This window comes from Schistocerca serialis, chromosome 4, assembly GCF_023864345.2.
Source record: "Schistocerca serialis cubense isolate TAMUIC-IGC-003099 chromosome 4, iqSchSeri2.2, whole genome shotgun sequence".
Lineage (NCBI taxonomy): Eukaryota > Metazoa > Arthropoda > Insecta > Orthoptera > Acrididae > Schistocerca > Schistocerca serialis.
This window is the reverse complement of record NC_064641.1, coordinates 474582630-474605912: the sequence shown is the minus strand read 5'-3', so window position 1 is coordinate 474605912 and position 23283 is coordinate 474582630. Positions and strand designations below refer to the sequence as shown.

The 23283-nt window shown below is 43.7% G+C and overlaps 1 protein-coding gene across 1 annotated transcript; it reads left to right on the top strand.

The window, feature by feature from the left end:
* Positions 1-1207: 1207 nt before the first annotated feature.
* Positions 1208-4391, top strand: LOC126475148 (keratin, type II cytoskeletal 2 epidermal-like). Its single transcript, XM_050102763.1, has 2 exons — positions 1208-1586; positions 4191-4391. Exons 1-2 carry the CDS (start codon positions 1208-1210, stop codon positions 4235-4237), a joined length of 426 nt encoding a protein of 141 aa, XP_049958720.1. The 3' UTR covers positions 4238-4391.
* The last annotated feature ends 18892 nt before the right edge of the window (positions 4392-23283 follow it).

Below are 23283 nucleotides of genomic sequence, written 5' to 3'. Positions count from 1 at the left end.
TTCCAGGATGACGAGATCACCCAGGAAATGCAACGGAAACATTGGCCAGACCAGAACAGTCCCTCCTCTGGGTTGGACGCTTCCGAGGATTGTTGCAGGGTATTTGCCTTTAGGTGTTTCACGCGGGACACGCTAACGGCAATCGACATAAAACGTGGTTCATGTGAAAAGGCGACTGATCGCTATTCAGTGGACGTTCAATTGCGGTACCGGGGTGCAAATTCCTGCCTTCGTCGCCAGTAACCAGAAGTCAGCATGGGTGCACGTAACATGTGCATTCTGTGGAGGCTCATGCGCAGCAACATTCTGTGAATGGTAGTGGAGGAGACAATTCTGGTAGCCCATTGGTACATCTGAGGGATCAGTTGCTCAACAGTTGCACGTCTATTCACCTATACACACTTCCGCAGCCGTCATTAACTTTTGTCGTCTATGTCTCGCATTTCACCACAGCTTGGCATCGATGACTGTAACCACTGTGTCATGTGAACAGTTTGCAAACTGCTTCCGTCCATAGCCCCTCTGGACTTCAGGTAAGCCGGCCAGGCCGGAGTGGCCGTGCGGTTCTAGGCGCTACAGTCTGGAGCCGAGTGACTGCTACGGTCGCAGGTTTGAATCCTGCCTCGGGCATGGATGTGTGTGATGTCCTTAGGTTAGTTAGGTTTAATTAGTTCTAAGTTCTAGGCGACTGATGACCTCAGAAGTTAAGTCGCATAGTACTTGGAGCCATTTGAACCATTAAGCCGGCCACGGTGGCCGAGCGGTTCTAGGCGCTTCAGTCCGGAACCGCGCGACTGCTGCGGTCGAAGGTTCGAATCCTGCCTTGGGCATGGATGTGTGTGATGTCCTTAGGTTAGTTGGGTTTAAGTAGTTCTAAGTTCTAGGGGACTGATGACTTCAGATGTTAAGTCCCATAGTGCTCAGAGCCATTTGAACCATTTGAACTTCATGTAAATCGCTCTATTTCCGCACTATAACAACGACTGCACTGTTTTTGGCGTCTCACCAGCACGCTTTATATACCATCGAGTGTTGGTGCTGCCACTTGACATTTGTGGTTATTTCACGTTTATGTTGACCACAGGCGGTAGTCACATTAGTGTGACTGGACCGTGTAGTTGTGGCATACACAGGAGCGTCCGGGTAATTCTACGTTTCACAGCGTCCATTCACTTGTCTCCAGCAGGTTGTGGTGGTGGTGGCGGCGATGGCACTGCTGGGCATGGTGTCGGCGCAGCAGGGCTCTTCGGCTCCCCCGCAGCAGCCGCAGCCGCAGCAGCAGCAAAGGCAGCTGCCGACTCCTGGGGGCTACTCGCAGGCGCCGCCGGCTGCCTTCCAGCCGCGCTTCCCCGCCGCCCAGCAGGGCTTCGGCGCGGGCTTCCCGTTCGGCCAGGGCGCCGGCTTCGGTGCCGGCTCGCCGTTCGGCTCTCCATTCGGCGGAACGCCCGCCTTCGGCGGCTTTGGAGGTGGACCTGCGGCCGGCGGAGCCCTCGGGCTCGGACAGGGACAGGGACAGGGCTTTCCTGGCGGATTCGCCGGCTTCAGGCCGGGGGCGGCAGCGGGGCCGGGAGGCGCCTTCGGACAAGGTGAGTCCACGCCGACTCTGAAGCAACGCGTTGTAGTGGAACTGTACCGCGCGGAGTGGCCGCGCGGTTTGAGGAACCCTGTCAAGGGCTGCTCGGCCCCTCCCGCCGGGGATTCGAGTCCGCCCTCGGGCATGGGTGTGTGTGCGTAGTTCTTAGCATAAGTTTAAGTTAGATTAAGCAGTATGTAGGTCTAGGGACCGATGAGCTCAGCAGTTTTGTCCCTTAAGAATTCACACACAGTTGAACAGACGAAATACGCTTATCGCAAACTTCTGTTTGTTCCTTGGGTTAAAATTCTGTCATTCCTAATGGTATGAAACACAGATGGTGCTACTGTGATCATTTGAGTGTGGCAGAAGTGCTGTTACTTAAAGCTATTACGCAGAAACTTAAGAACAGTTACTGGTGTTGCATGTATTACAAACACTGCTTGCTTGAACATAAACGCAGAAGACAGTCGAACTTGCAGATTGCACTCTTGTATTCGACCGTGAATGGCATCTGTGCAGTGTCCTCAATATGTCGCAAGTGGCAGCTGTGGTCAAAACAGTCTTCCGCGTGGTTGTGACTCCATTATGCCGTAGCAAGTGAATTCGAACGTGGAAAAATTATTGGTGTGCTTTTGGTGGGTGTGTATCCGACCGTTTTTGCCATACTGTGAAGTAACTGAGGTAAAACCAGAATTAAAAGGAGAAATAAATCCGAATAGTTAATGGTCTACCAGTACCACTTACTGCCTGTACGTAACAAACGTAGATTACGTCAGCCTGTTAAACTACTTGTTCATTTAAATACGAAGCCTCTATGAAGGCATCTTCCACTGGACTGTGATCGATCGGATGCACAGTGGGCCGTAATAGCCGACGGAGGGACAACCCAGGAGAATTTGCAGAACGGTCTCCGACACCCACAAAAGCTGAACGCCAGGCTGTCACATTGGCCGCGCTTTGAAGAAGCCACCCCTTTGCACCGGACGCTGAAAGTCACTATACCGATTGTGTCCCCCTTGGTGCCGGGACACCAGAGTCTGTTTTTAATGAACTGTGTGTGGTAGGATAGTAAGCACCGTTTTCGGCATAGAACAGGAAGAACGATTTTGTAAATAGATCGGTAGCAGCAAAACTTTTTCGAAATAAACAGTTATAGATAACATTTGGGAGTGGAGTGGGAAACAGCACTGTTTACGATCCTATTGAGTTTGATACGAACACTGGCGCCTTCTGTGCCTCTCATACATCCTTCATTGTTTTCATCATCGTGTTATCGTCTTTGTATATTTCCAGATCGTTTGACGATTTTATGAAATGTTCATTGGCTCCTCAACCCTTATGAGCTGTTGTATGCTGTCCTGTTAACTCTGCATCGGACAACTTATTCTAGAAGTACACATATCATTGTGATAACTTTCACAACCATGTGCCTTTGTGACATGGGTCATCTCAGTGCACTATTGCCATTGCGCAATGCCACTGATTCAACGAAAACACTATGATGAAAAGTGATCATGAAATTAAACCATTTAATACTGGGTTTATTATGTCTTGAGTTCATGAAAAGCTCATTATGTCGATCTGAAGTCCACTCAGGGTACATGCAGAAGCACACTATTCACGTTTTCATTGACTCAGTGATTGCCTTTTTCTTATTCAGTTCTCTCGCTGTAAGGAAAAAGGTACTGTTCTGTATGGCACAGTAATGAACACTCAACAGTAGACATCTACATCTACACTTCGCAAACCACTATATGATGTTTTGCAGAAGGTATTTTCTGTACCAATATCACTTTCCCGTTTTCCTGTTCCGATCGCGTATGGTTCGCGGGAAGAACAATTTCTGGTAAGCCTCCGTTTGGGCTTTATTTTGATGGTCTGTTCGCGAGGCATATGTAGGTCGAAGTAATATGGTGATTTATCATTCTAGGAATGTACGCATGTGGAACTTTAACAGAAAACCAGGATGTGATACAGAACGCCTCTCTTGCAGCGTTTGCCACTGGAATTGACTGGGAATCTCCGAGACGCTTTCGTGCTTATTAAATGAACCTTTCACGAAACGTGCTGCCTGTCCTTAGATTTTTCTCTGTACTCCTTCTAGTAACAGTCCCAGCTCTTGGTCTAGTGACATACTCGATTCGGCGGCACATATACTAAAATTTATAGCCTCAGTAATCAATGTCTTCTCTAGTTCGCAGTGTGATTGTTTTCCAAAAAACTGGTTTCCGGGCAGAAAACTGTGACTTAAGCACAGTGAGAACAGTTTATTACTGGTTCTGTTTTCATGTAAATTTAGATTTCTGAGTTCTGATAATTCATAATGTACATCGCTGTCGTTACATACAAAAGTTGGGTCCCTTTGGTAATTAATTTTCACTCATGACACATGTTAATTGGACGATGCGGCGAAGCGATAGGTTCTGAGTATCAAAAATTCTGGAATGCTATACAAACAAAAGGTGATAACTAACTGAAGCTTTCATTTGACAGTAGCAGATATTTTAAAATGTGCTTCTAGACATGTACCTAACAGCTTAAAAATGCCAGTAACACTGTTTAAGTGCCTTACGGTAGAAGGGGAATATTATATTTATTCAATTTTCTTTTTCAGGTTTCCCTCAAGGATTCCCTGGTTTCAATCAATTCAGGAACTTCTGAGACCTGGATCAAAACCCACGTCCCTACACCAAAGGACTTTAACACTGCTAAGATGTGGATTCCCAAATTTAACAGAATATACTCAGACTTCGGTCTGCGAAGAATGGACAACGTATGAAATTGTTACAGCATTTTCTTTGACACCAATGAAAGAGATGCCATGTCTTATTCACATTACTTTGAAATAAAGTTCTTTTACATCTATGTCGTTAACTTTATTTTTGAAGACGATGTTCACTGAAAAAATATAATTATTCCGAATCAACCTTCAGAAAAATAAAGCCTCACCCATTCATTTTATGACCGATTTTGAGTTCTTCGAGGATAGCCACGTGGTACGCATTCCTACACACTTCAGTTTCGGTTCTGAGTTCTTACTTATTTGTATATACATAGAGTTAAAAGTCTGTTTGTGGCTCATGATAAACGAAATAGAAGAGCGAGTAACTGTTGTTTCATTTCTACACGTTTATAGCCCGTTAATCACTCTAACAAAGATAAACGGTTTTAGTGCGGAGTATGATTCACTATTAGGTGAACACTATCGTGTTGCAGGGAGGTGGAAATCGCTCAGCGATAATATTTTGAAACTTATTTTGCATTTACTTCCTTTAGATTTCCAAATCACTGTGGTTTTTGGGAAAATCAGTGCTCAGTTAACGGCGTCATTTCCCTGCTACGTTTACAGTAAGTATTTGTCTTCTGCTGCAAAGAATTTATAAATCAGTGAGAATTACTGCGTTACACAGCAGCTAAGAATTCCTTTTAAATGAATTTGAATTTTGGTACTCCATTGCACATCTCTACTCATGTACTTACCAACACTATAAAATTCATTGTCATTTCTCGTCGGGCAGGTGTTTGTGTGTTATTCTATTTATTCCCGTCTCTGCAACTGAATGAATTAACACCTACCCCGCTTTCCTTCTTGCCATTGCTTTCACATCAAATTTTGGTTATTTTGCAGGTCTCCTTTAACACTCTGTCGTTTAGCACTGAAGAGATTCACTGGAATTTGCCTTCACGTTTCCAAATCGTTTGACGGCTCTTCATGAATTGAGCCTACGTAACTCTGACGACCCCAGTCACATAGTAAATGATACTGCATGCTGAATGCCATCTCTACGCAGTCCTACGTATTACACGGTGTCGTGGTGAAGTGGTCACGTTGCTAGACTGCTGAAGAGGACGAGTCGTGTTCAAACCTCACACGTGCCACTTATTTTGCCACGCGGGATAGCCGCCTTGTCATGGTTTGTGCGGCTCCCCCCGTCGGAGGTTCGAGTGCTCCCTCGTGCGTGGGTGTGTGTGTTGTCCTTAGCACAAGTTAGATTAAGTAGTATGTAAGCCTAGGGAGCTATAATCTCAGCAGTTTGGTCCCATAGGAACTCATCACAAATTTCCAAAGTTTTCCTAGTATTACTGTTACCCTGTTGCATACAAATCAAAAATTCTGAAAATTTCACCGACTTTAAACAATTGTGTTGAATCAATCCAATCATTTGTGTAGGTACTTTAAGCATGCCAATCTGTATTGCTTCAGAAAAACTAATAACTTTGAATCTTACTAGACACTGCTTCAGTTTAGAATATGCTATTAACCGAATAACACTAGATGCAAACTAATGATGGTGTATCGATCCAGAGAGGAAAACAATTTCCTTGATCTTTAATCTGACGTGTCATGAGTGTTTATATGATTCTCGGTCGTTCATCCAAATACAGGTCAATAGAACATCGAAATTTGAAGAAAACTTGATTGTTTGCTACGCTGTTAGAAAATCAACTCAGTCATCTTCCACAAGGAAATCTGTATGGAGGTGAAGTGAAAAATATCTACAAGTTTCTAATAATCACATAATAAATAACTAATTTTCAGCACTATCATATCGATGAAAGCTGTTTAAGTACAGGATCACAGTCAATTAGTCAATTGTAAATAACACATTAAAACCTTATATTGAATATTTCCTTTTAGCCGTGAAGTTGTTAGTAGCGGAAGGTGGGGTGAAGTGACCAGGGCGAGAAAATGACCATTGCATATATTTTTCTATGAACAGTGCTGCTGTCTGCCGAGGAGTGGTCCAATTAGTTCTAATATACACCATAACTGTTGTCAGTGAATTTGATATAGGAAGTCCGTTCTGTTGTTGTGTAGTAAAATTTTTTCTGTTTTTCAGGGATCTCATTGAGGTAAGCCTTGATGTTCTTGTTATCTCAGTTAAACGTAGAGTAATACTTCTTTTCAATAGAAATATTAGAACAACGTTTTTGGGCGTAAAATATAGTTATCTGTTCTTTCTTTGGATTTGATACTTTCATCCATGAACCACTAACGTCGGCATGGCGTTCGATCGGGAGAAGGGGCCATACTACTTGTAGGGAAAATTGGCCAAAGTGTTCAGCCCAATAAGATGTAGTTTTTACTATGTGCCACACAGTAAAATAACTGATGTTGGCCGAGGAACAGAGCATATAAAATGTAGACTGGCAACAGAAAGAAAAGCGTTTCTGAAGAATAGTAATTTGTTAACATCGAGTATAGATTGAAGTGTTAGGAAGTCTTTGCTGAAGGTATTAGTCTGTAGTGTTACCTCTCATGGGGATGGAACGTGGACGATAGTTCATACAAGAAGAGAATAGACGCTTTTAAAATGAGGTGCTACAGAAGAATGCTGAAGATTAAATGGGTAGCTCACATAACTGATGAGGAGGTAGTGAATAAAATTGGGATGACAAGAAATTTGTGGCACAACTTGACTAAAAATAGGGGTTCGTTGACAGGATACACTCAGACATTAAGGGACCACCAATTTAGTTCTGGACTGATGTATGGGGGGGGGGGGGGGGGAACAAAGAGGGAGACCAAGATGTGAATACAGTAAGCAGATTCAGAAGGATGTAGTTTGCAGTAGTTATTAGAGAGAAAGAGGCTTGCACAGGACTGAAGACAAGGACAACACAACATCAAACATAATACTAACGATTTATTTCTAAATCCCTTTATATATTAAACTATCATCCAGAATTTTATCCCTTTGTTACGATTTTGAATTAGTTAATTGAAAAAGGCGAGATAATCTGGTACAGAAAAGAAAAGATTGGAGAATAGAGCACTTCATTGGCACAAGCAAGTATAGACAATGCCTAACCACATGTGGCCTAAGAAGATTTCACATTGGAAACCACCAGGGAGAGGAAGGAAAGAAAGCTCAAAGCTAATAAGGGAAAAATACAAACTGTAAGCAATGGAAGACGGATGATTGGAACGAAACAGACCTGCGAAAGTCGAAAACGACTATCTCCCAGGGAGAAACGCCGAAGAAGAATAGGAAGAAGCGTCCTAGAGAAAAATAGTAGGTGGCAAAAAGGAGAATGAGAAAATGTTTAGTGCGTTCGACAAAGAAATAGAAATCCTTCATTATGGTTTTGAAACGGAAAAGTGAGTTCATGGATTGTCGTGAACGATTTACGGAGATTAGAATACCAGCTGGAAGAGTGGAACAAAATTCTGGATAGTTCTAGCAAAGAGTAGTAGATGGTAAACAAAAACAACAACCTAATATTAGTTTTAGGAAACCTATCTCGATAGCTAGAGGACAATGTCAGCATAAACAAGTTTTTGATATCCTTAAAACAAGGCAAGAAAAACAATCTCATCCTTCCAGAATGAGATTCCCACTCTGCAGCGGAGTGTGTGCTGATATGAAACTTTCTGGCAGATTAAAACTGTGTGCCGGACCGGCGATTCAGAGACATAACTAGGGTTCCAGATTTACGCGTTCCGTACTTCCTCTAAATAGCTTAAAGAAAAGATGATTCGTCTGAAATAGTCAGGGTCGATTTCTTGCCCCTGTGCCCCCAAGTTCTAGAGTATAAATTATCTGTTACGACCTCATCCATGACGCGACATTGTATCCTAATCATCAGCCTCCTTTTTCATTGCTAAACCTGTACTCCGCTAATAATTCATGAACTTGATACACTGAAAAGAGCTTGCAGCGAGTAGCGATATTCAGATTGGCGCGACTTTTGCTATATACTCCGAAGAACCAAAGAAATTGATACACGTGCCTAATATCGTGTAGGTCTCACGCGAGAACGCAGAACTGCCGCAACGCTACGTGGCATGGACTCGACTAATGTCTGAAGTAATGCTGGAGGGAAATGACACCATGAACCCTGCGGGGCTGTCCATAAATCCGTAAAAGTACGACGGAATAGAGATCTCTTCTGAACAGCACGTTGAAAGGCATCCCAGATATGCTCAATAATGTTCGCGTCTGGGGAGTTTGCTGGGCAGCGGAAGAACTCAGTCAAGTCCTCCTGGAGCAACTCTGTAGCAATTTTGGGCGTGTGAGGCGTCACATTGTCCTGCTGGAATTGCCAGACTCCGTTGGAATGCACAGTGGACATGAGTGGAAGCAGGTGATCAGACAGGATTCTTACATATCTGCCACCTATCAGAGTCGTATCTAGAAGTATCAGGTTCCCATATCACTCCAACTGCACACGCCCCAAGTCAGAACAGAGCCTCCACCAGCTTGAACAGCCCCCTGCTGACATGCAGGGTCCATGGATTCATGAGGTTGTATCCATACCCACACACGCCCATCCGCTCGATACAACCTGAAACGAGAATCGTCCGACCAGCAAACATGTTTACAATCATCAACAGTCCAATGTCGGTACTGACGGGCCAAGGCGAGGCGTAAAACTTCGTGTCGTGCAGTCATCAAGCGTACACGAGTGGGCCTTCGGCTCCGAAAGCCCATATCGATGATGTTTCGGTGAATGGTTCGCACGCTGACACTAGTTGATGGCCCAGCATTGAAGTCTGCAGCAATTTGCGGAAGGGTTGTACTTCTGTCACGTTAAACGATTCTCTTCAGTCGTCGTTGGTCCCGTTCTTGCAGGATCTTTTTCCGGCCGGGGCGATTTCGGAGATTTGATGTTTTACCATATTCCTGATATTCACTGTACACTCGCGAAATGGTCGTACGGGAAAATCTCCACTTCATCGCTATCTTGGAGATGCGGTGTCCCATCTCTCGCGTGCGGACTATAACACCACGTTCAAACTCACTTAAATATTGATAACCTGTCATTGTAGCAGCAGTAACCGATCTAACAACTGCGCCAGACATTTGTTGTATTATTTAGGCGTTGCCAACCGCAGTTCCGTATTCTGCCTGTTTACAGATTTCTGTTTTTCTTTGGCGCTTCAGTGTAGAAGCCATAATATATCCTATGTATTCCTATCAAACGCTCAACCTTCTATAAGTTCTTGTCAAAAGAGAAGTGGAACCAGGAGGGAATGAAGAAACAAAATGATAAAGTTGGGTGCAAAGCTCTTGTCGACTTTCGTAAAACGTAAGCGGAGACTCGCAAGCGGAAGCCTTCATCGCTGGCGATAGGACGGTCTCCGCCACTGAGCTCTCTGCAAAGAGGAGTTCGTTTATGAGTGCAAGGAGAATTAAGACATGGATAAAAGAAACCGAGAGAGGAAATTCTGCGAGATGGACTACGGGACATCATTCCAGCAGCAGAGTTAATTACTCTCGCGGGCGTCCAACTTCCTTGGCAGGTCCAGTCTGTCTGTGTAAAAGTTGGCTCAGCTCAGCTCCAGAGAGAAAGTGCGAGATAACAGGGCGCTGGGTTTCTCCCAAAGGGCGCCTTTTCTGGAGGCACGGCTGCTCTCGTCTTTGCAACCGTACACAGATACGTCCTGTGGCACGCCACACAGTAGCTGCAGCACAGCAACTGAAAATCGTCAAAGAACTGGCTGTAGCGAAGATCCAAGTCGAACAGACGAATGTAGCAATTTTTCTTTTATTTGTACTGAGATATTTGCATTCACTCCTCGAGAAAAATAATAAAAGAAACCCTATAGACTGACAGGAAAACAACCACAACTACAACAGCGAATAGTAAATTATTATTTAATCTTCGAAAACGCCGTATTTATGGAGCTACGATTTTCAGTATCCATACACATAACAAAAATTTATGTCATGTGTGTGTGTGTGTGTGTGTGTGTGTGTGTGTGTGTGTGTGTGTGTGTGTGTGTGGATGTATGCATATTCACATATCCTAAACCATTGGCCCGATTTCGGCCAAACTTGGTGCACATATCACTTACTGCCTGGAAAGAACTGCTGTGGGAGTAAGAACCACCTTCCCATAAAAGGGATGGGGTAAGAGTTGGGGTGAAAAATATAGCCAGTGACGCTCGAAAATCGAGAATTTATTCATGCAGTACTTGAAAATGAGAGCACTTAGCGACTTGGAACAAACTTTACACCTAATTACAAACTTTTACGAAGTTTTTTCTCGCTGCAACCCCCACAAAATCATGAGAGAGAAAAAGTTTGTCGCTTACTACATTTTCGTTGTTCCTACAGCAATACTGCTACATCAGAGATGATGTAATTTATTACTTGCTTGCTGCTAGCTGCTAACTGTATTCATGACTCATTTGGCAGACGGTATTCACATACGCCACAGAATGTACAAACAAAATTTTATCATAGTACGGCATACTGTTCACCAGATATGTCATAAACACCTGCATCGTAAATGACGCTCAAATTCATTACTTATTTGCTAATAATTATAACCGCAATACATTTTGCTACGGTATCCACATGTCGCGCTGAATGTACCTACAAAATTATATCATTCCGCGACACATACTTCAGGAGGTACGACATCATAAACGTTGTGATGAGTGAAAAACTGATGGATGAAAAACTACCGCACCTTGTACGACGTTTAAATTTCTCTCTTCTTTGTTACTAAATCTATTCGCTACGCATTCCGACAGTATTCACATACGTCGCTGCATATATCTACAAAAGTTTTATCATTGAACAACACACGTTTCAGGAGACATGACATCATAAACACGGAGATCCGCAATAGACGCTATAGACGCCGAGCTGCTTGCAAACTAAATTACATGGCGATATCCGCCAGAGATACAGATGATATATGTGTAAAAATATACGTTAAATATACTATGTATATGTGAAATATATGTGACAATGCGCATGAGGACAAAGCCACCGCGGCTGCTACGGTTGCAGGTTCGAATTCTGCCTCGGGCGTGGATGTGTGTGATGTCCTTAGGTTAGTTGGGTTTAAGTAATTCTAAGTCTAGGGGACTGATGACCTCAGATGTTAAGTCCCATAGTGCTTGGAGCCATTTGAACATTTTGACAAAGCCGAAGGTAAACAACTCCTAAACCCATGGGTCCAGTACAACCGAACTTGGGTCATATGTTACATACTAATAATGGAAAGAAATACTGTGAATGTAAGAACCGGCAACCTCTCATTGGGGTGGTGGTAATACATGGGGATAGAAGGGGTGGAAAGATTTGGACAGACAGAGAGAGGGAAGCAGGACATGGACACAGATATGAGGGAGGAGGAGATGGACAGAGAGCGGCGAGGAGGAGACGGACAGAGAGAGGGAGAAGAAGGAGATGGACAGAAGGCCAGAGGGGGAGAAGGGCAGACAAAGGTAAAGTAACAGAGAGAGACACTGTGGGGTGCAGGACAAGGACGAAGAAGGGGAGGAGGGGGAGAAGGAGATGGACAGAGAGAAAGGCGATGGAGATGGGTAGAAAGAGGGGAAAAGAGGAAATGGAGAGAAGGCAATGAAGGAGATGGACAGACAGAGAGTAAGAAAGAGGAGATGGACAGAGAATAGTGGTGGAGAAGGTGGACATAGGGACAAGGAAGGGGGAGATGGACTAATAGAGGATTGGAATAAGAACATACGCTGGCAACGCCGGGTACTCAGCGAGTAGTTTACAAAGAAATTAGGAACTTCAAACCCACATGTGGTGCTACAAATAGAATCTTAATAGAATCTTGAAGTATGAAACATGAAAAGGAAAAAGGTCAGTATTCTGCAAGTAGGAGAGAGAAAGAGTAGAGGAATGAAAGTGTAAAGTGGGAGTTTTGATCAGATTTTGAACAGATTCTCGAGATCTACAGGCCTCAAACTGACGAATGGCCTCAACCATGTCTAGACACAAACAAATATACAGCAAACAATCTAGCTTACAGCTGCGATTACAGAAAGACAGACGTAGCTCACGAATGTTGCTACCACACGAAGATGCTTCCTCTCTAAATGTAGGTAGTTCCGTTAGTTTTATAATCATCCTTGGAGTAACGATTTGAAATTGTTAATTTCTTCTCGTAAATACTTCATCCTCGTTACGTTACTGCGCAGAAGACGTTTATTTTATGTAGGATGTTCTTGACGATTTCTAACAACATTTTTAGCTTGTTAGTGGCTGACTGGTAAGGCGCCAGATTACAATTTCAGAGTCTAAGTTTCGATCCTCGATTAGTCATATTATCTCTATCAGTCGCGTATCACTTCTTTCACTTTGACAACATTTGTTAATGTGAAGAAAAGCAGAGAGGCACCGTCGCTGGTGTCCATGTTAAACTGTAAGCCCCCAGTAAGCTGCTGGGTAAGTCAGCTCGAAGGTCGAAAGCAGACAACGGCAGACCACCTACAATCGGAACATGTCTAGTAAAGCATTGTGACGCATTGTGGCGTCCAACCAAATTTTCAAGTTGATGAGAGCTTTACATGGACGTCTTTTCATGCTTTCTACAGCGATCATTCTCTCAATAGAACCACGAGAATATTACATTGAAGGAGGAAAAAAGAAATGTCGCAACACCCTGTAACGGTCGTGAGCGTTAGTTACATTTGAGATCGGACGTCGTGGTGAGCTAATTTTAGAAAATTCATGTTAACTTTGCTGTATTGAATTTTACGCATGTGTTCCGACCGCTTTCGGTTATCAGCCATCATCCAAATAGACAAACGAACAGTACATGCTATTGACGAAAATATCCACAATCCATAGTCGGTAAGTACTGAATACCATGCTTAAAGATATTCGAAAAGAAGTACTTGTAAAGCCAAAACCATAACGACTTTTACATTTCTTATATCATGCTACAGGTAAAGGTCATACTGCAGGTCATATTATGATACAAGTTAACAGCTATCAGGAAAACATTGTGACTCATTCAACTGAGACACAGAGGATGAGCAGCAACGATACTCGTAAAAACACACTGAACATATGGCACCGCATTAAAGTGTGAACCGTCAAAGATATTACAATTCAAGAAACAAACCTAATTTACAATCGACCATTATAAAAATATCCTACGTATAATATAAAATTTTTAAACATTATAAAAAGTTTGCCATAATTAAAATATGACAAACCTTTTATAATCTAATAATTTTTATCCACATGAAAATATTTTATATGAGGTCCAGCGTAAAATGAACACTTTTCATACAAAAAAGTTTTTAAGATCTGTAGATGACCCCAAAGTTTGTCGAAACCTGTTGTTTTAAATAAATATATATTTAGACGATCTTGTCTGTTCAGCAAGTACAACAGATCGATCTTTCGGTCTTCTCAAAATCAGAAAATTCAGTCAATATGGATGAGGCTGACCTCAAAGAACGACCAGTGCCTTTTGTCGAATAGTAACCAGCATCATTCTACAATGATGGCCTTCGACAGAGATGCTGACTCATATCCATTCTTCATTCTCCTACTGACGTCTGTCTGTGTTTGTGCTTCGGCAGCCAAGAAAAGAATAGCAGCAAGTCTTTCCCGTTTGGACGCATTTTATGATAACGTCGCCACAGTTCACATTGCCACATTAACTGCACGCACGGCCCAAAAACACGTATGTCACACTAATCCGTTGCCGACATTTCAGTGCTTATATACCCCTATTGAAGATGCGCTGTGTTGCACGTACGCTGCAGCAACGCCCTAAAATAGAAACTTCTTGATCGTCACCTATATCTTTCCCTAGTAATGTGGAATATACGTCAGCTCGAGTAACATGTCTCTATTGCGTTGTTCACCCACTTGGAATAGCCGGCCGGAGTGGCCGAGCGATTCTAGGCGCTACAGTCTGGAGCCGCGCGACCGCTACGGTCGCAGGTTCGAATGCTGTCTCGGGCATGGATGTGTGTGATGTCCTTAAGATAGGTTTAAGCAATTTTAAGTTCTAGGGGATTGATGACCTCAGAAGTTAAGTCCCATAATGCTCAGAGCCATCTGAACCATTAAATCACTTGAAACAACCTCACTCCAATATGGAAAAAAAAAAACGTGGAAACCTGTACAGTGCATTATTGGTAAGAACGAAAAGGGAGGATAGAGGATAATGAAACAAGTAAATAACCTCAACAAACACAGATCCAGCAACCAATTGTAACACCCCACCCGTCACTTATCTGGTTTTGGTGTGTGTTCACCCCAGGTAATTGACTAACAGATCAACAGAGAGTGCAAAACTACCGCAATGTCGGATAACGCAAAGAAAGTGATAAGGCCCTGTGACTCCTGATTGAACTGCGGTGGCAGTGTTGACATTAATTGATTCAGAATTGATCCCTTTTAATTAAAAAGGGGTGCACATTGATGTTATATTCAGCTATTGAACACCAGATGCAAATGTTAAACATAAAATTAATTAAGACAGTGACTTGGGATTTCCACTACTTGATTGAAAACAGATGCAGTCGATTAGCACAGATTTATTTTAACTCACGACCTTCAATCATCACATTACATGACTCTCCTAACAGGCACTGGTAATAAATTGCGTTTGCGTGGAGTAAAGCGCGATAAATCAAAAGTAATTCCTATCGACTGACCCAGGCGTAATGCGAAGTGCGAAAAGAATTCTACAATACATGGCCCATGAAACCCTCGTGGAAACTTTGCCGACGTGATCCAACAAATTAATCAGTGGCTGGAGCGGGCGCAATATCACCGAATCCAGCGTGGCGGCGCGGCGTCGTTATGCGGACGTCGGCCGACCTCGTGGTGCTGCAAGGGTGCGCTCATCTATTCACTCCTAGCTATCTTGCTCAGTACATAGCTGAACGAAAACTTTCTATCTCCAAGCTCAATCATTCCGTTTTCTAAGTGCCAAACTGCAGAGATGCTCATTCTCTCTCAGGCAAGCTGAGTAAAGAACGCCATGTCCGCACTCTAGACAAGCTGGAAACAGAAGACCACTACGGAGACTTCTCCCAGTCCGTTCTTCGCCTCAGTTTCCCCTCCAGCAAAATCACTTACGCCAATTGCAGCGCAAGTCGCGTTAATTATGCGTCGCTTCCCAGCTCCGACCAGTGCCTGCTCTGGGAAGGGAACAAATTCCCACAAAATTTCAACTTCTATTTAGCTCCTCCCAGGCCACCCATCAAGGTTAGCGTCTGCTCAAACACCAATTTTTCCGGAATTCTGACTCCCAGGAGAGTACTTCAGATTCCTTGGTCCCATGTTCCCATTGGAGGCCGGCGTATTTCATTCTGTCGCTCTTCACCTGATTTACTTCAGACTCTGGGGACCGTGAATTCAGTGTAAAGTTGCTATAGTCACGAACACACATATTTTGGCCTCTGTTGACCGCTCCACCGCAGCTTTGCGCGGCTTACTCGTATGTTTCACCGAAAATGGGACGACGGACATTTATCAACAGGCGTACAAGTCCTCCGTCTGCTTCCCGGTACACCAGTATGGGGTCAACCACCCACTCACAGTCACTTATCTTAAGGCAGCTAGAGGCCGCGCCCCGTTACCGCTTTCTCAGAGCTTGAGCCACCCTAAGCTGCTTATTGTCGCTTCCCTTCGCCCCTCCCCAGCTGGCCATGGTCAACTCGAATATTTCCCTGGGACAAACCAGCCTCCAGTATCTCGACGCGTTTCTACAAAGTTTTCATGTCGTGTGAATTACTTTAAAACCATCACCTGACATTAATTATTCCAATACGTCCATACTATACCCTTCATTGTGCCTTGTCAGTCATTTTTGTTCAGCCCAACTGTTCGCTCAACGTGAATTAGGTGATCTTTAATGACTTCATGTAAGGGGCATACTTCTTGCCATCTTACACAATAACTTCCCCAATAAAGAAACTGACAAAAGATGGTTATAGGACAATGTGCAGACAATGGTGGTGGTAAGTTCCTATGGCACCAAATGGCTCAGGCCATCGGTCCCAGGCTTACACAATACTTAATCTAACTTAAACTAACTTACGCTAAGGACAACACACACACACACACACCCATACCCATGGGAAGACTCAAACCTCGGACGGGAGGAGCCACGCGAACCGTGGCAAGGCCCCTTTAGACCGCTCGTCTATCCCGCGCTGCTATAAACAATGTATAAATGGCTATCACAAAACACTGTATAATAATAAACGATTTCTCTGCGTATGTGAAAAATGTATTTCTAAACGATATTTCAAAGAACACATAAAACGAATTTTGAGTGACAGCCAGCCGAAGTGACCTTGCGGTTCTAGGCACGTCAGTCTGGAACCGCGCGACCGCTACAGTCACAGGTTCGAATCGTGCCTCGGGCATGGATGTGTGTGATGTCCTTGGGTTAGTTAGGTTTAAGTAGTTGTGAGTTCTAGGGGACTGATGACCTCAGATGTTAAGTCCTATAGTGCTCAGAGCCATTTGAACCACTTTGAGTGACAAATATTCTAAAATACTATTATCGATGAAATCCGATGAACAACTGAGTATGATAACACAGCAAAAAGATGTATTAATTGTCAAGAAATTGAAGATTTAAATTGTTTTTATAAGCATCTACCATTTCAAGACGAATATATGACTAAAGACTGAGTGCAAGAACACCTTACAACGGAGTCCCCATGTATCCAAACTGCAGGAATGCATCGTAGCACAAGCGCTTTGCAGCAAGTGCTCCACAAGACCACCATTCCTGTGAAGGTAGGATTCAGCGCGTCTTCTCATCGACGGCCGAACACTTCAATAAATCCTAAGCGTGTTAAAAACGCATAGACGAGATCCCAGAGTTCATCGGCACTTTCGGCAGCGCTGGAACACATCACAGCTATTAAATATCTTCACACACACATAAAAAAATGAGAATATTTAAGTCGGGGGACCTGAGAGGCAAGGGTATTGGTGAACCAAGACCGATACATTTGCTGTTGAAGATTCGTGCTACGTATTCACGAACAGCAACATGAAAGCATGCTGATGCAACAACACGCGTGTGCCATATACGCACCCTTTAAAGGAACATTATCCAATAGTACATTAGCTTTTGTTGCAGGGAACGAAGGCACACATGACCAGTATTTCGGGCAGGTAGGAAATGTGTCCTTATCAATTGATCATCAACGACGCATATTCTGAAATTAACGGAAAATTTTCGCTGGCGTGTCGGTTCCGTGGTTAGAACGTAGTTTCCCACTAGCCCACACATGGGTGTTGTGGATGTTCACAATACTGTCCCAGGTAAAGCACATTTAATCTTTATATGGCACTTACACGAAAAACTGGTTCATTTCCACATTGTGTACGGATCTATTGGCACAAGGCAACATAAACAGGAAAGTCGGTTGTGGCCAGGGCTTGTACGCTTTGTACATGATATTGGTACAACTGGCACTCATGTAGTATTCTCCATATGCTGGAGGGAGAACCGCTTTCTGGTGCGCAAAAAAAAAAAATGTTCAAATGTGTGTGAAATCTTATGGGACTTGACTGCTAAGGTCATCAGTCCCTAAGCTTACACACTACCTAACCTAAATTATCCTAAGGACAAACACACACACCCATGCCCGAGGGAGGACTCGAACCTCCGCCAGGACCAGCCGCACAGTCCATGACTGCAGCGCCTTAGACCGCTTCTGGTGCAATAGTCCTAGTCCTTGTGTCTGGCATGGCATCCAGAAGTTCTAATACACGCTCCTCCGTTCGTCGCGACGATACTGTTCTTGATGTACCTGCTGAACTGATTTAAATGGGCTGGTATCACTCAGGTGCTGATGGGACCTAGTGACCACTCTGCCGTCTGGCTGTCTGCGCTGAAGATGTTCTTTGTGATAGAATCATGCTGCCTCGCGTGCGTGGCCATTAGCACGCCCGTACGTGAAGTGGATGTCAATCATTACTTCATTTGAAAAAGTGTTTACAGTGATGGTAATCGCTACAAATGCTAGACGTGTACAATGAGCTTGCTATTCTCTGTAGGAACTGGTACTTGCAATATAATGCCGTGTTTATGCTACAGCCTCGATGCTCGAATATCGGCAGCACAACACGAAACTTGAGCTGTTTTTGGTTGGTCCCAGGTATCCCTTCACTTCACACTAGTGAAAGTAACGGACTCAACTAACCGACAGCGATGTGACATCAACGAAGCTGCAGCATAAACATAGCTTTAGACATTAACAGTGCTGTAACACTGGCGTACCGAGGAAATCATTGCTTTCCGGAATTATGCTTGCTTCATTGCTCTCTACTCGCTATTATCGTTTGCACCCATAACTGTCAAACAGTCTGTATATTACGTAAAATTTAGTTTGAAGCCTACATTACGGTATTTTACTTTCAGTTACTGAAGTCTTGTCCCTACGACTACATTGGCGCACAGGGGATAAGGTATTCGAAAAGTGTTTTGATACCTATTTTTATTTATTTTTTTCAATACCGAAGATATACAAGCTGCCACAGAGTAGCTACACAGGAACTGTATAATTACTTTCTTTAATTCCAGTCAATGACAGTAAACACATTTTCGTTGGACTATCGATTTCGGTTCATAATGTTTACTTTCAGATTTGTCAGCAAAATGGAAACTAAATACAGCTGTTAGACAATCTACATCAAGTAAACAATCAGTTACTGAATAATGAAGATTTACTAATTTCATACGTATCGAAAACAAACTTAAAATGTGATGAAGCATATCAAATTGAAACAGAAGAAACATTTCATTATTCTAACATGATCAAGCCAAAAAGGCATCGTCAAAATATGTAAGCAAAATTAGTTTGGCGACGAACAGATACAAAAATATAGTGCAAAGCAGACCACAGTGCCTGGAGAATCGTCATAAAAACGGCGTTTCCACTGTGGTGCAATTGCGACGCAAAATACATGTTTGAGGCGTAAACTGGTCAGGCGTCATTTATGTACACACATCTGATATTTATAAATATATGTGCCATTAAGTAAAAACCGTACAATTAAATAAATAAAAACTATTCTCTAACTACACTGTGTTACAAGTTGTCAGAATAATAAAATGAGATACAGCCATGTAAAAAATGGAAATCGTTTTCTTTTTATTAGTTAAAAAGGAAATTTGTGGATGACAGTATACGACGTCAATAAGCTTGGCGGTAACTTAATAACGGTAATAATATACGCTTGTTTCAAGTCTGAGGAGCTACCAAGATTACAAAAAAATTGGTTCAAATGGCTCTGAGCACTATGGGACTCAACTGCTGTGGTCATTAGTCCCCTACAACTTAGAACTACTTAAACCTAACCAACCTAAGGACATCACACACATCCATGCCCGAGGCAGGATTCGAACCTGCGACCGTAGCAGTCGCACGGTCCCGGACTGCGCGCCTAGAACCGCGAGACCACCGCGGCCGGCACCAAAATTACATAAAATGTTTTTAATAACGTAAGCCAAACGATCAGACTGTGGCACCTTTAAGTATTGACCGGAGGAACACAATTTCCAGGAGGCTCTTCGTACATCGCCACTCAATTAATAAGATCTTAGAACCAGTAATATACGCTTTCTAATTCCGCATAGCTCTAGCTCCGAAAAGCCACCAAGAGCGTATTATTACAAAGTCTATTCCTTATTCCTTCAGACATCCGTGTCTGTAGGAACAGACAGTGGTGACGAACTGCTGCCGTAGTAATATTACGACATTTTGTCGCAGTTGACAATATTTTTGACATCAGCTAAATTAGGACTAGAAATCTTATCTATTGGTGACACATGAAAATATGTGCTAGACCAGAACTCAGACTCAGATTTCCCGCTTATCGTGACTGGTCGCATTAACCATCTCGGCTATCCATGAATGATTTCAGGACAAATACAAACCTCCAGATGCCTAGTATCTACGTCCCCACCGCTCGCAGCTTACCTATGTTCCACAAGAGGATTAATAAGGAAATCGTGTTCAACATTAGTGTCATTCACGTTTCGTCCAACTAGGTTGTAATACTTATTACTACAATGCATGATCCTCCAAACATGCATGCAAATCAGACCTACCGGTGACACTCGACAAAAATGTTCCGGATCGGGACTCGAACCCGGATTACCCGCTTACTGTCAGCATTCATCGTATAACCACTTCGGCTATCCGTGCACGCCTCCAAGACCGATCATAACTTTCATATGTCGAACTCTCCATATACCTTATGCTCGCACTTCGTCGTTCCCACACAGGGAGAGACAAATTTATTATTGTCATTTTAGCTCTTAGAGGCATATATACTATGTTTATACCGTGTCTGTATCTTACGTTAGAAGGAAGGACCTTGCACAGTACCATACGGACACCGGAAAATACAGGAATTGCGAACTTTTATTTCATGCTGAGGCAGACTCAGATGCCGACAGTAACATTGTCTCTAAGGTTTAGATCGGTCGGGGGGGGGGGGGGGGGGGGAGTTGTGCACGGATAGCCGAAGAAGTTGAGGTGAGCATTCACGATAAGCGGGAAGACATCAAAAATATTCTCAGTTTAGGCAAAATTTCGTTATTCCAAGGATTTCTCGAATCCATGGTACGCCGAATCGCTGCTGTGTTGCGTTCCAAAGCTTGTGTACTGCCCTATTTAGAAGGCAGTCATAATGTTTTGGCTTAGCAGTATATCCGTATGACAGGTTAGATTAATCCACATGGTAGGGTCGGAGCAGCGGTGATACAGTTGTCAGGCAGGTGAAATAGATGAATGAAACAACGAAGGTAGTGTGTACCTGTAAATTAAGCACTCGTATATTCCTATACTCATTACCAAAATAATTTGATTGGTTTAGTTGGTCTGGTGGGGAGACCAAACAGCGAGGTCATCGGTCCCATCGGATTAGGGAAGGAAGCCGGCTGGCCATTTCAAAGGAAATATCCCGAAATTTGCCTGACGCGATTTAGGGAAATCACCCAGAATAAGGGATGCACTACTTATTGTCGTTGATGAAGCCCTCTTCCAACACTTGAAAGTGTCCTTAAAAATCAAAACCGGCCATGTCTGAAAAAAGCAAATTTCGTAACGTAAGCTGTCAATGTTTTTTCGCTTATCGGTTTTCAGTAATATTAACCGAGAATCCCGTCTAGGCAGAGATACGATGTTACAGCGTTACACCGCATGTACATCTTATGATTGCCGGTAGACGTTTTTGTTTCATGGACGGACGCACGAATTTTTTTGGGACGCGGCTTTGTTACGGCACTCTGTAACCGGAGCAGATATCTCGTAGGTCAGCCTATATGGGAGCCGCTGCTTAAGATAACCTGGCCCATAACGCACAGCCGAGCACCGAGCGGCTAATTAAATGGGCCGCGTGATTGTGCGCGGGTTACGTGAGCTAATGGCATTAACGATTTAATTTTAAACGCGCTCTTACGGCGGCACGTGTTAACCAAGTTGTGTACTCGCATCACGCAACTCTGGGGCAGCGTTTTCCTAAAGAGCCCTGCAGAGCGGGTAGCACGTAATGCCGGAGTTATCTCGTAACACTTAAGCCCTACTTTGGGCGAGAGTCACTGTGTCAGATGCCAAAGGCAAGCGAGTATTATCCTGTACTACTATCATAATAGAGAGCACTAATAGACAATAAAGAGAAGGAAATATTACACTAGCGATAAAAAAAGTGAAGCTCCCGGAAGACGTTTGGATGTCAATGTAAGTTCCTACACATACACGCCATCGGTGAATATATAAATAATTAGAGCTTTCATTCTCTGGTAGCACGGCTGCCAGAGTGCATCAGTGTTGTTCTTATTTAGTGCTGTTTTTGGTTGGTTGGTTTGTGGGATTAAAGGGACCAGACTGCGATGGTCATCGGTCCCTAGTGCTGTTTTTGGAAATTTGTGGTAAGATGTTATGGGATCAAACTGCTGAGGTCATTGGTCCCTAAGCTTACATACTACTTAATCTAACTTACACTAAATTACACTAAGGACAACACACACACCAATGCCCGAGGAAGGACTCGAACATCCGACGGGGGGAGCCGTGCGAACCGTGACAGGACGCCCAAGACTCCGCGGCAACCTCGCGCGGCTTTTAGTGTGGTTACCTGGCCTTGTAGGGCATGTAACGGGAGTGAAAAGCATCAGATGCTGAGTGATCATTGTGAAGGACACGGAAATAGCATGTATTCGTCTGAGACCGTGTTATCAGCACCTGACAGAGTTCTAAAGAGGCATCTTTGTGGTTCTCCATTTGGCTGGAACGTCGAATCGCGCAATATCCCGATTTCTGAGGCATTCGGATGTAACAGTGGCTCGATGTTGGGCTGCATGGAAACGTGTTGACAGGCGTACTCGTCGTAAAGCTTGTTGTCGACAACACATGACGACTGTCAAGGAGGCCTGCCCTTCACGTCTGTGCCTGCAATTAGAGAAAATGTAACGGACTCTTTGAAACATTTTGTGTCACTTCGCGTCATTGGACAGAGATGAGGAGCAGCCGAACTAGGCATTACCGCCTCATGTGTAGGCTTCCGTGAACGCCATAACACCAACAGCGGCGTTTGTAATGTTGCGTGACCGGGAAGCACATACTTTTGAAAAAATAGGGTCGCATTGTGTCCACCAACGAGTCGCATTACAGCAGATGACAATCGTCGGCAAATAAGTAGGCGACCTGGGCAGTGGTCTCATTGTTCCTATTTCTTAAATAGCGATGTTACTCCTGGGATCAGGGTGTGACTTCAGGTCATTGCTGTTAGTGATTGATGGAACTCTGACGACACAGCAGCGATGACGCACTCACATCACAATCTAATGTGCCACCCCCCCCCCCCCGCCCCCCACATACGATTGGGTCATGGTGCCGTTATTAAACTATGCTATACTCGTCAACAGATGGAACGTGTCCCTATGAACTCTCGGCGTCCTGTTGAGGTACTCTGGAGGCCACATCTGTCCCAACG

Excerpts from the sequence above, each read along its gene's own strand:
- LOC126475148 (XM_050102763.1), top strand. The coding sequence starts at position 1,208 with ATGGCACTGCTGGGCATGGTGTCGGCGCAGCAGGGCTCTTCGGCTCCC. Across the intron at positions 1,587-4,190 it reads GGGAGGCGCCTTCGGACAAG|GTTTCCCTCAAGGATTCCCT; the intron begins GTGAGTCCACGC and ends TTTCTTTTTCAG.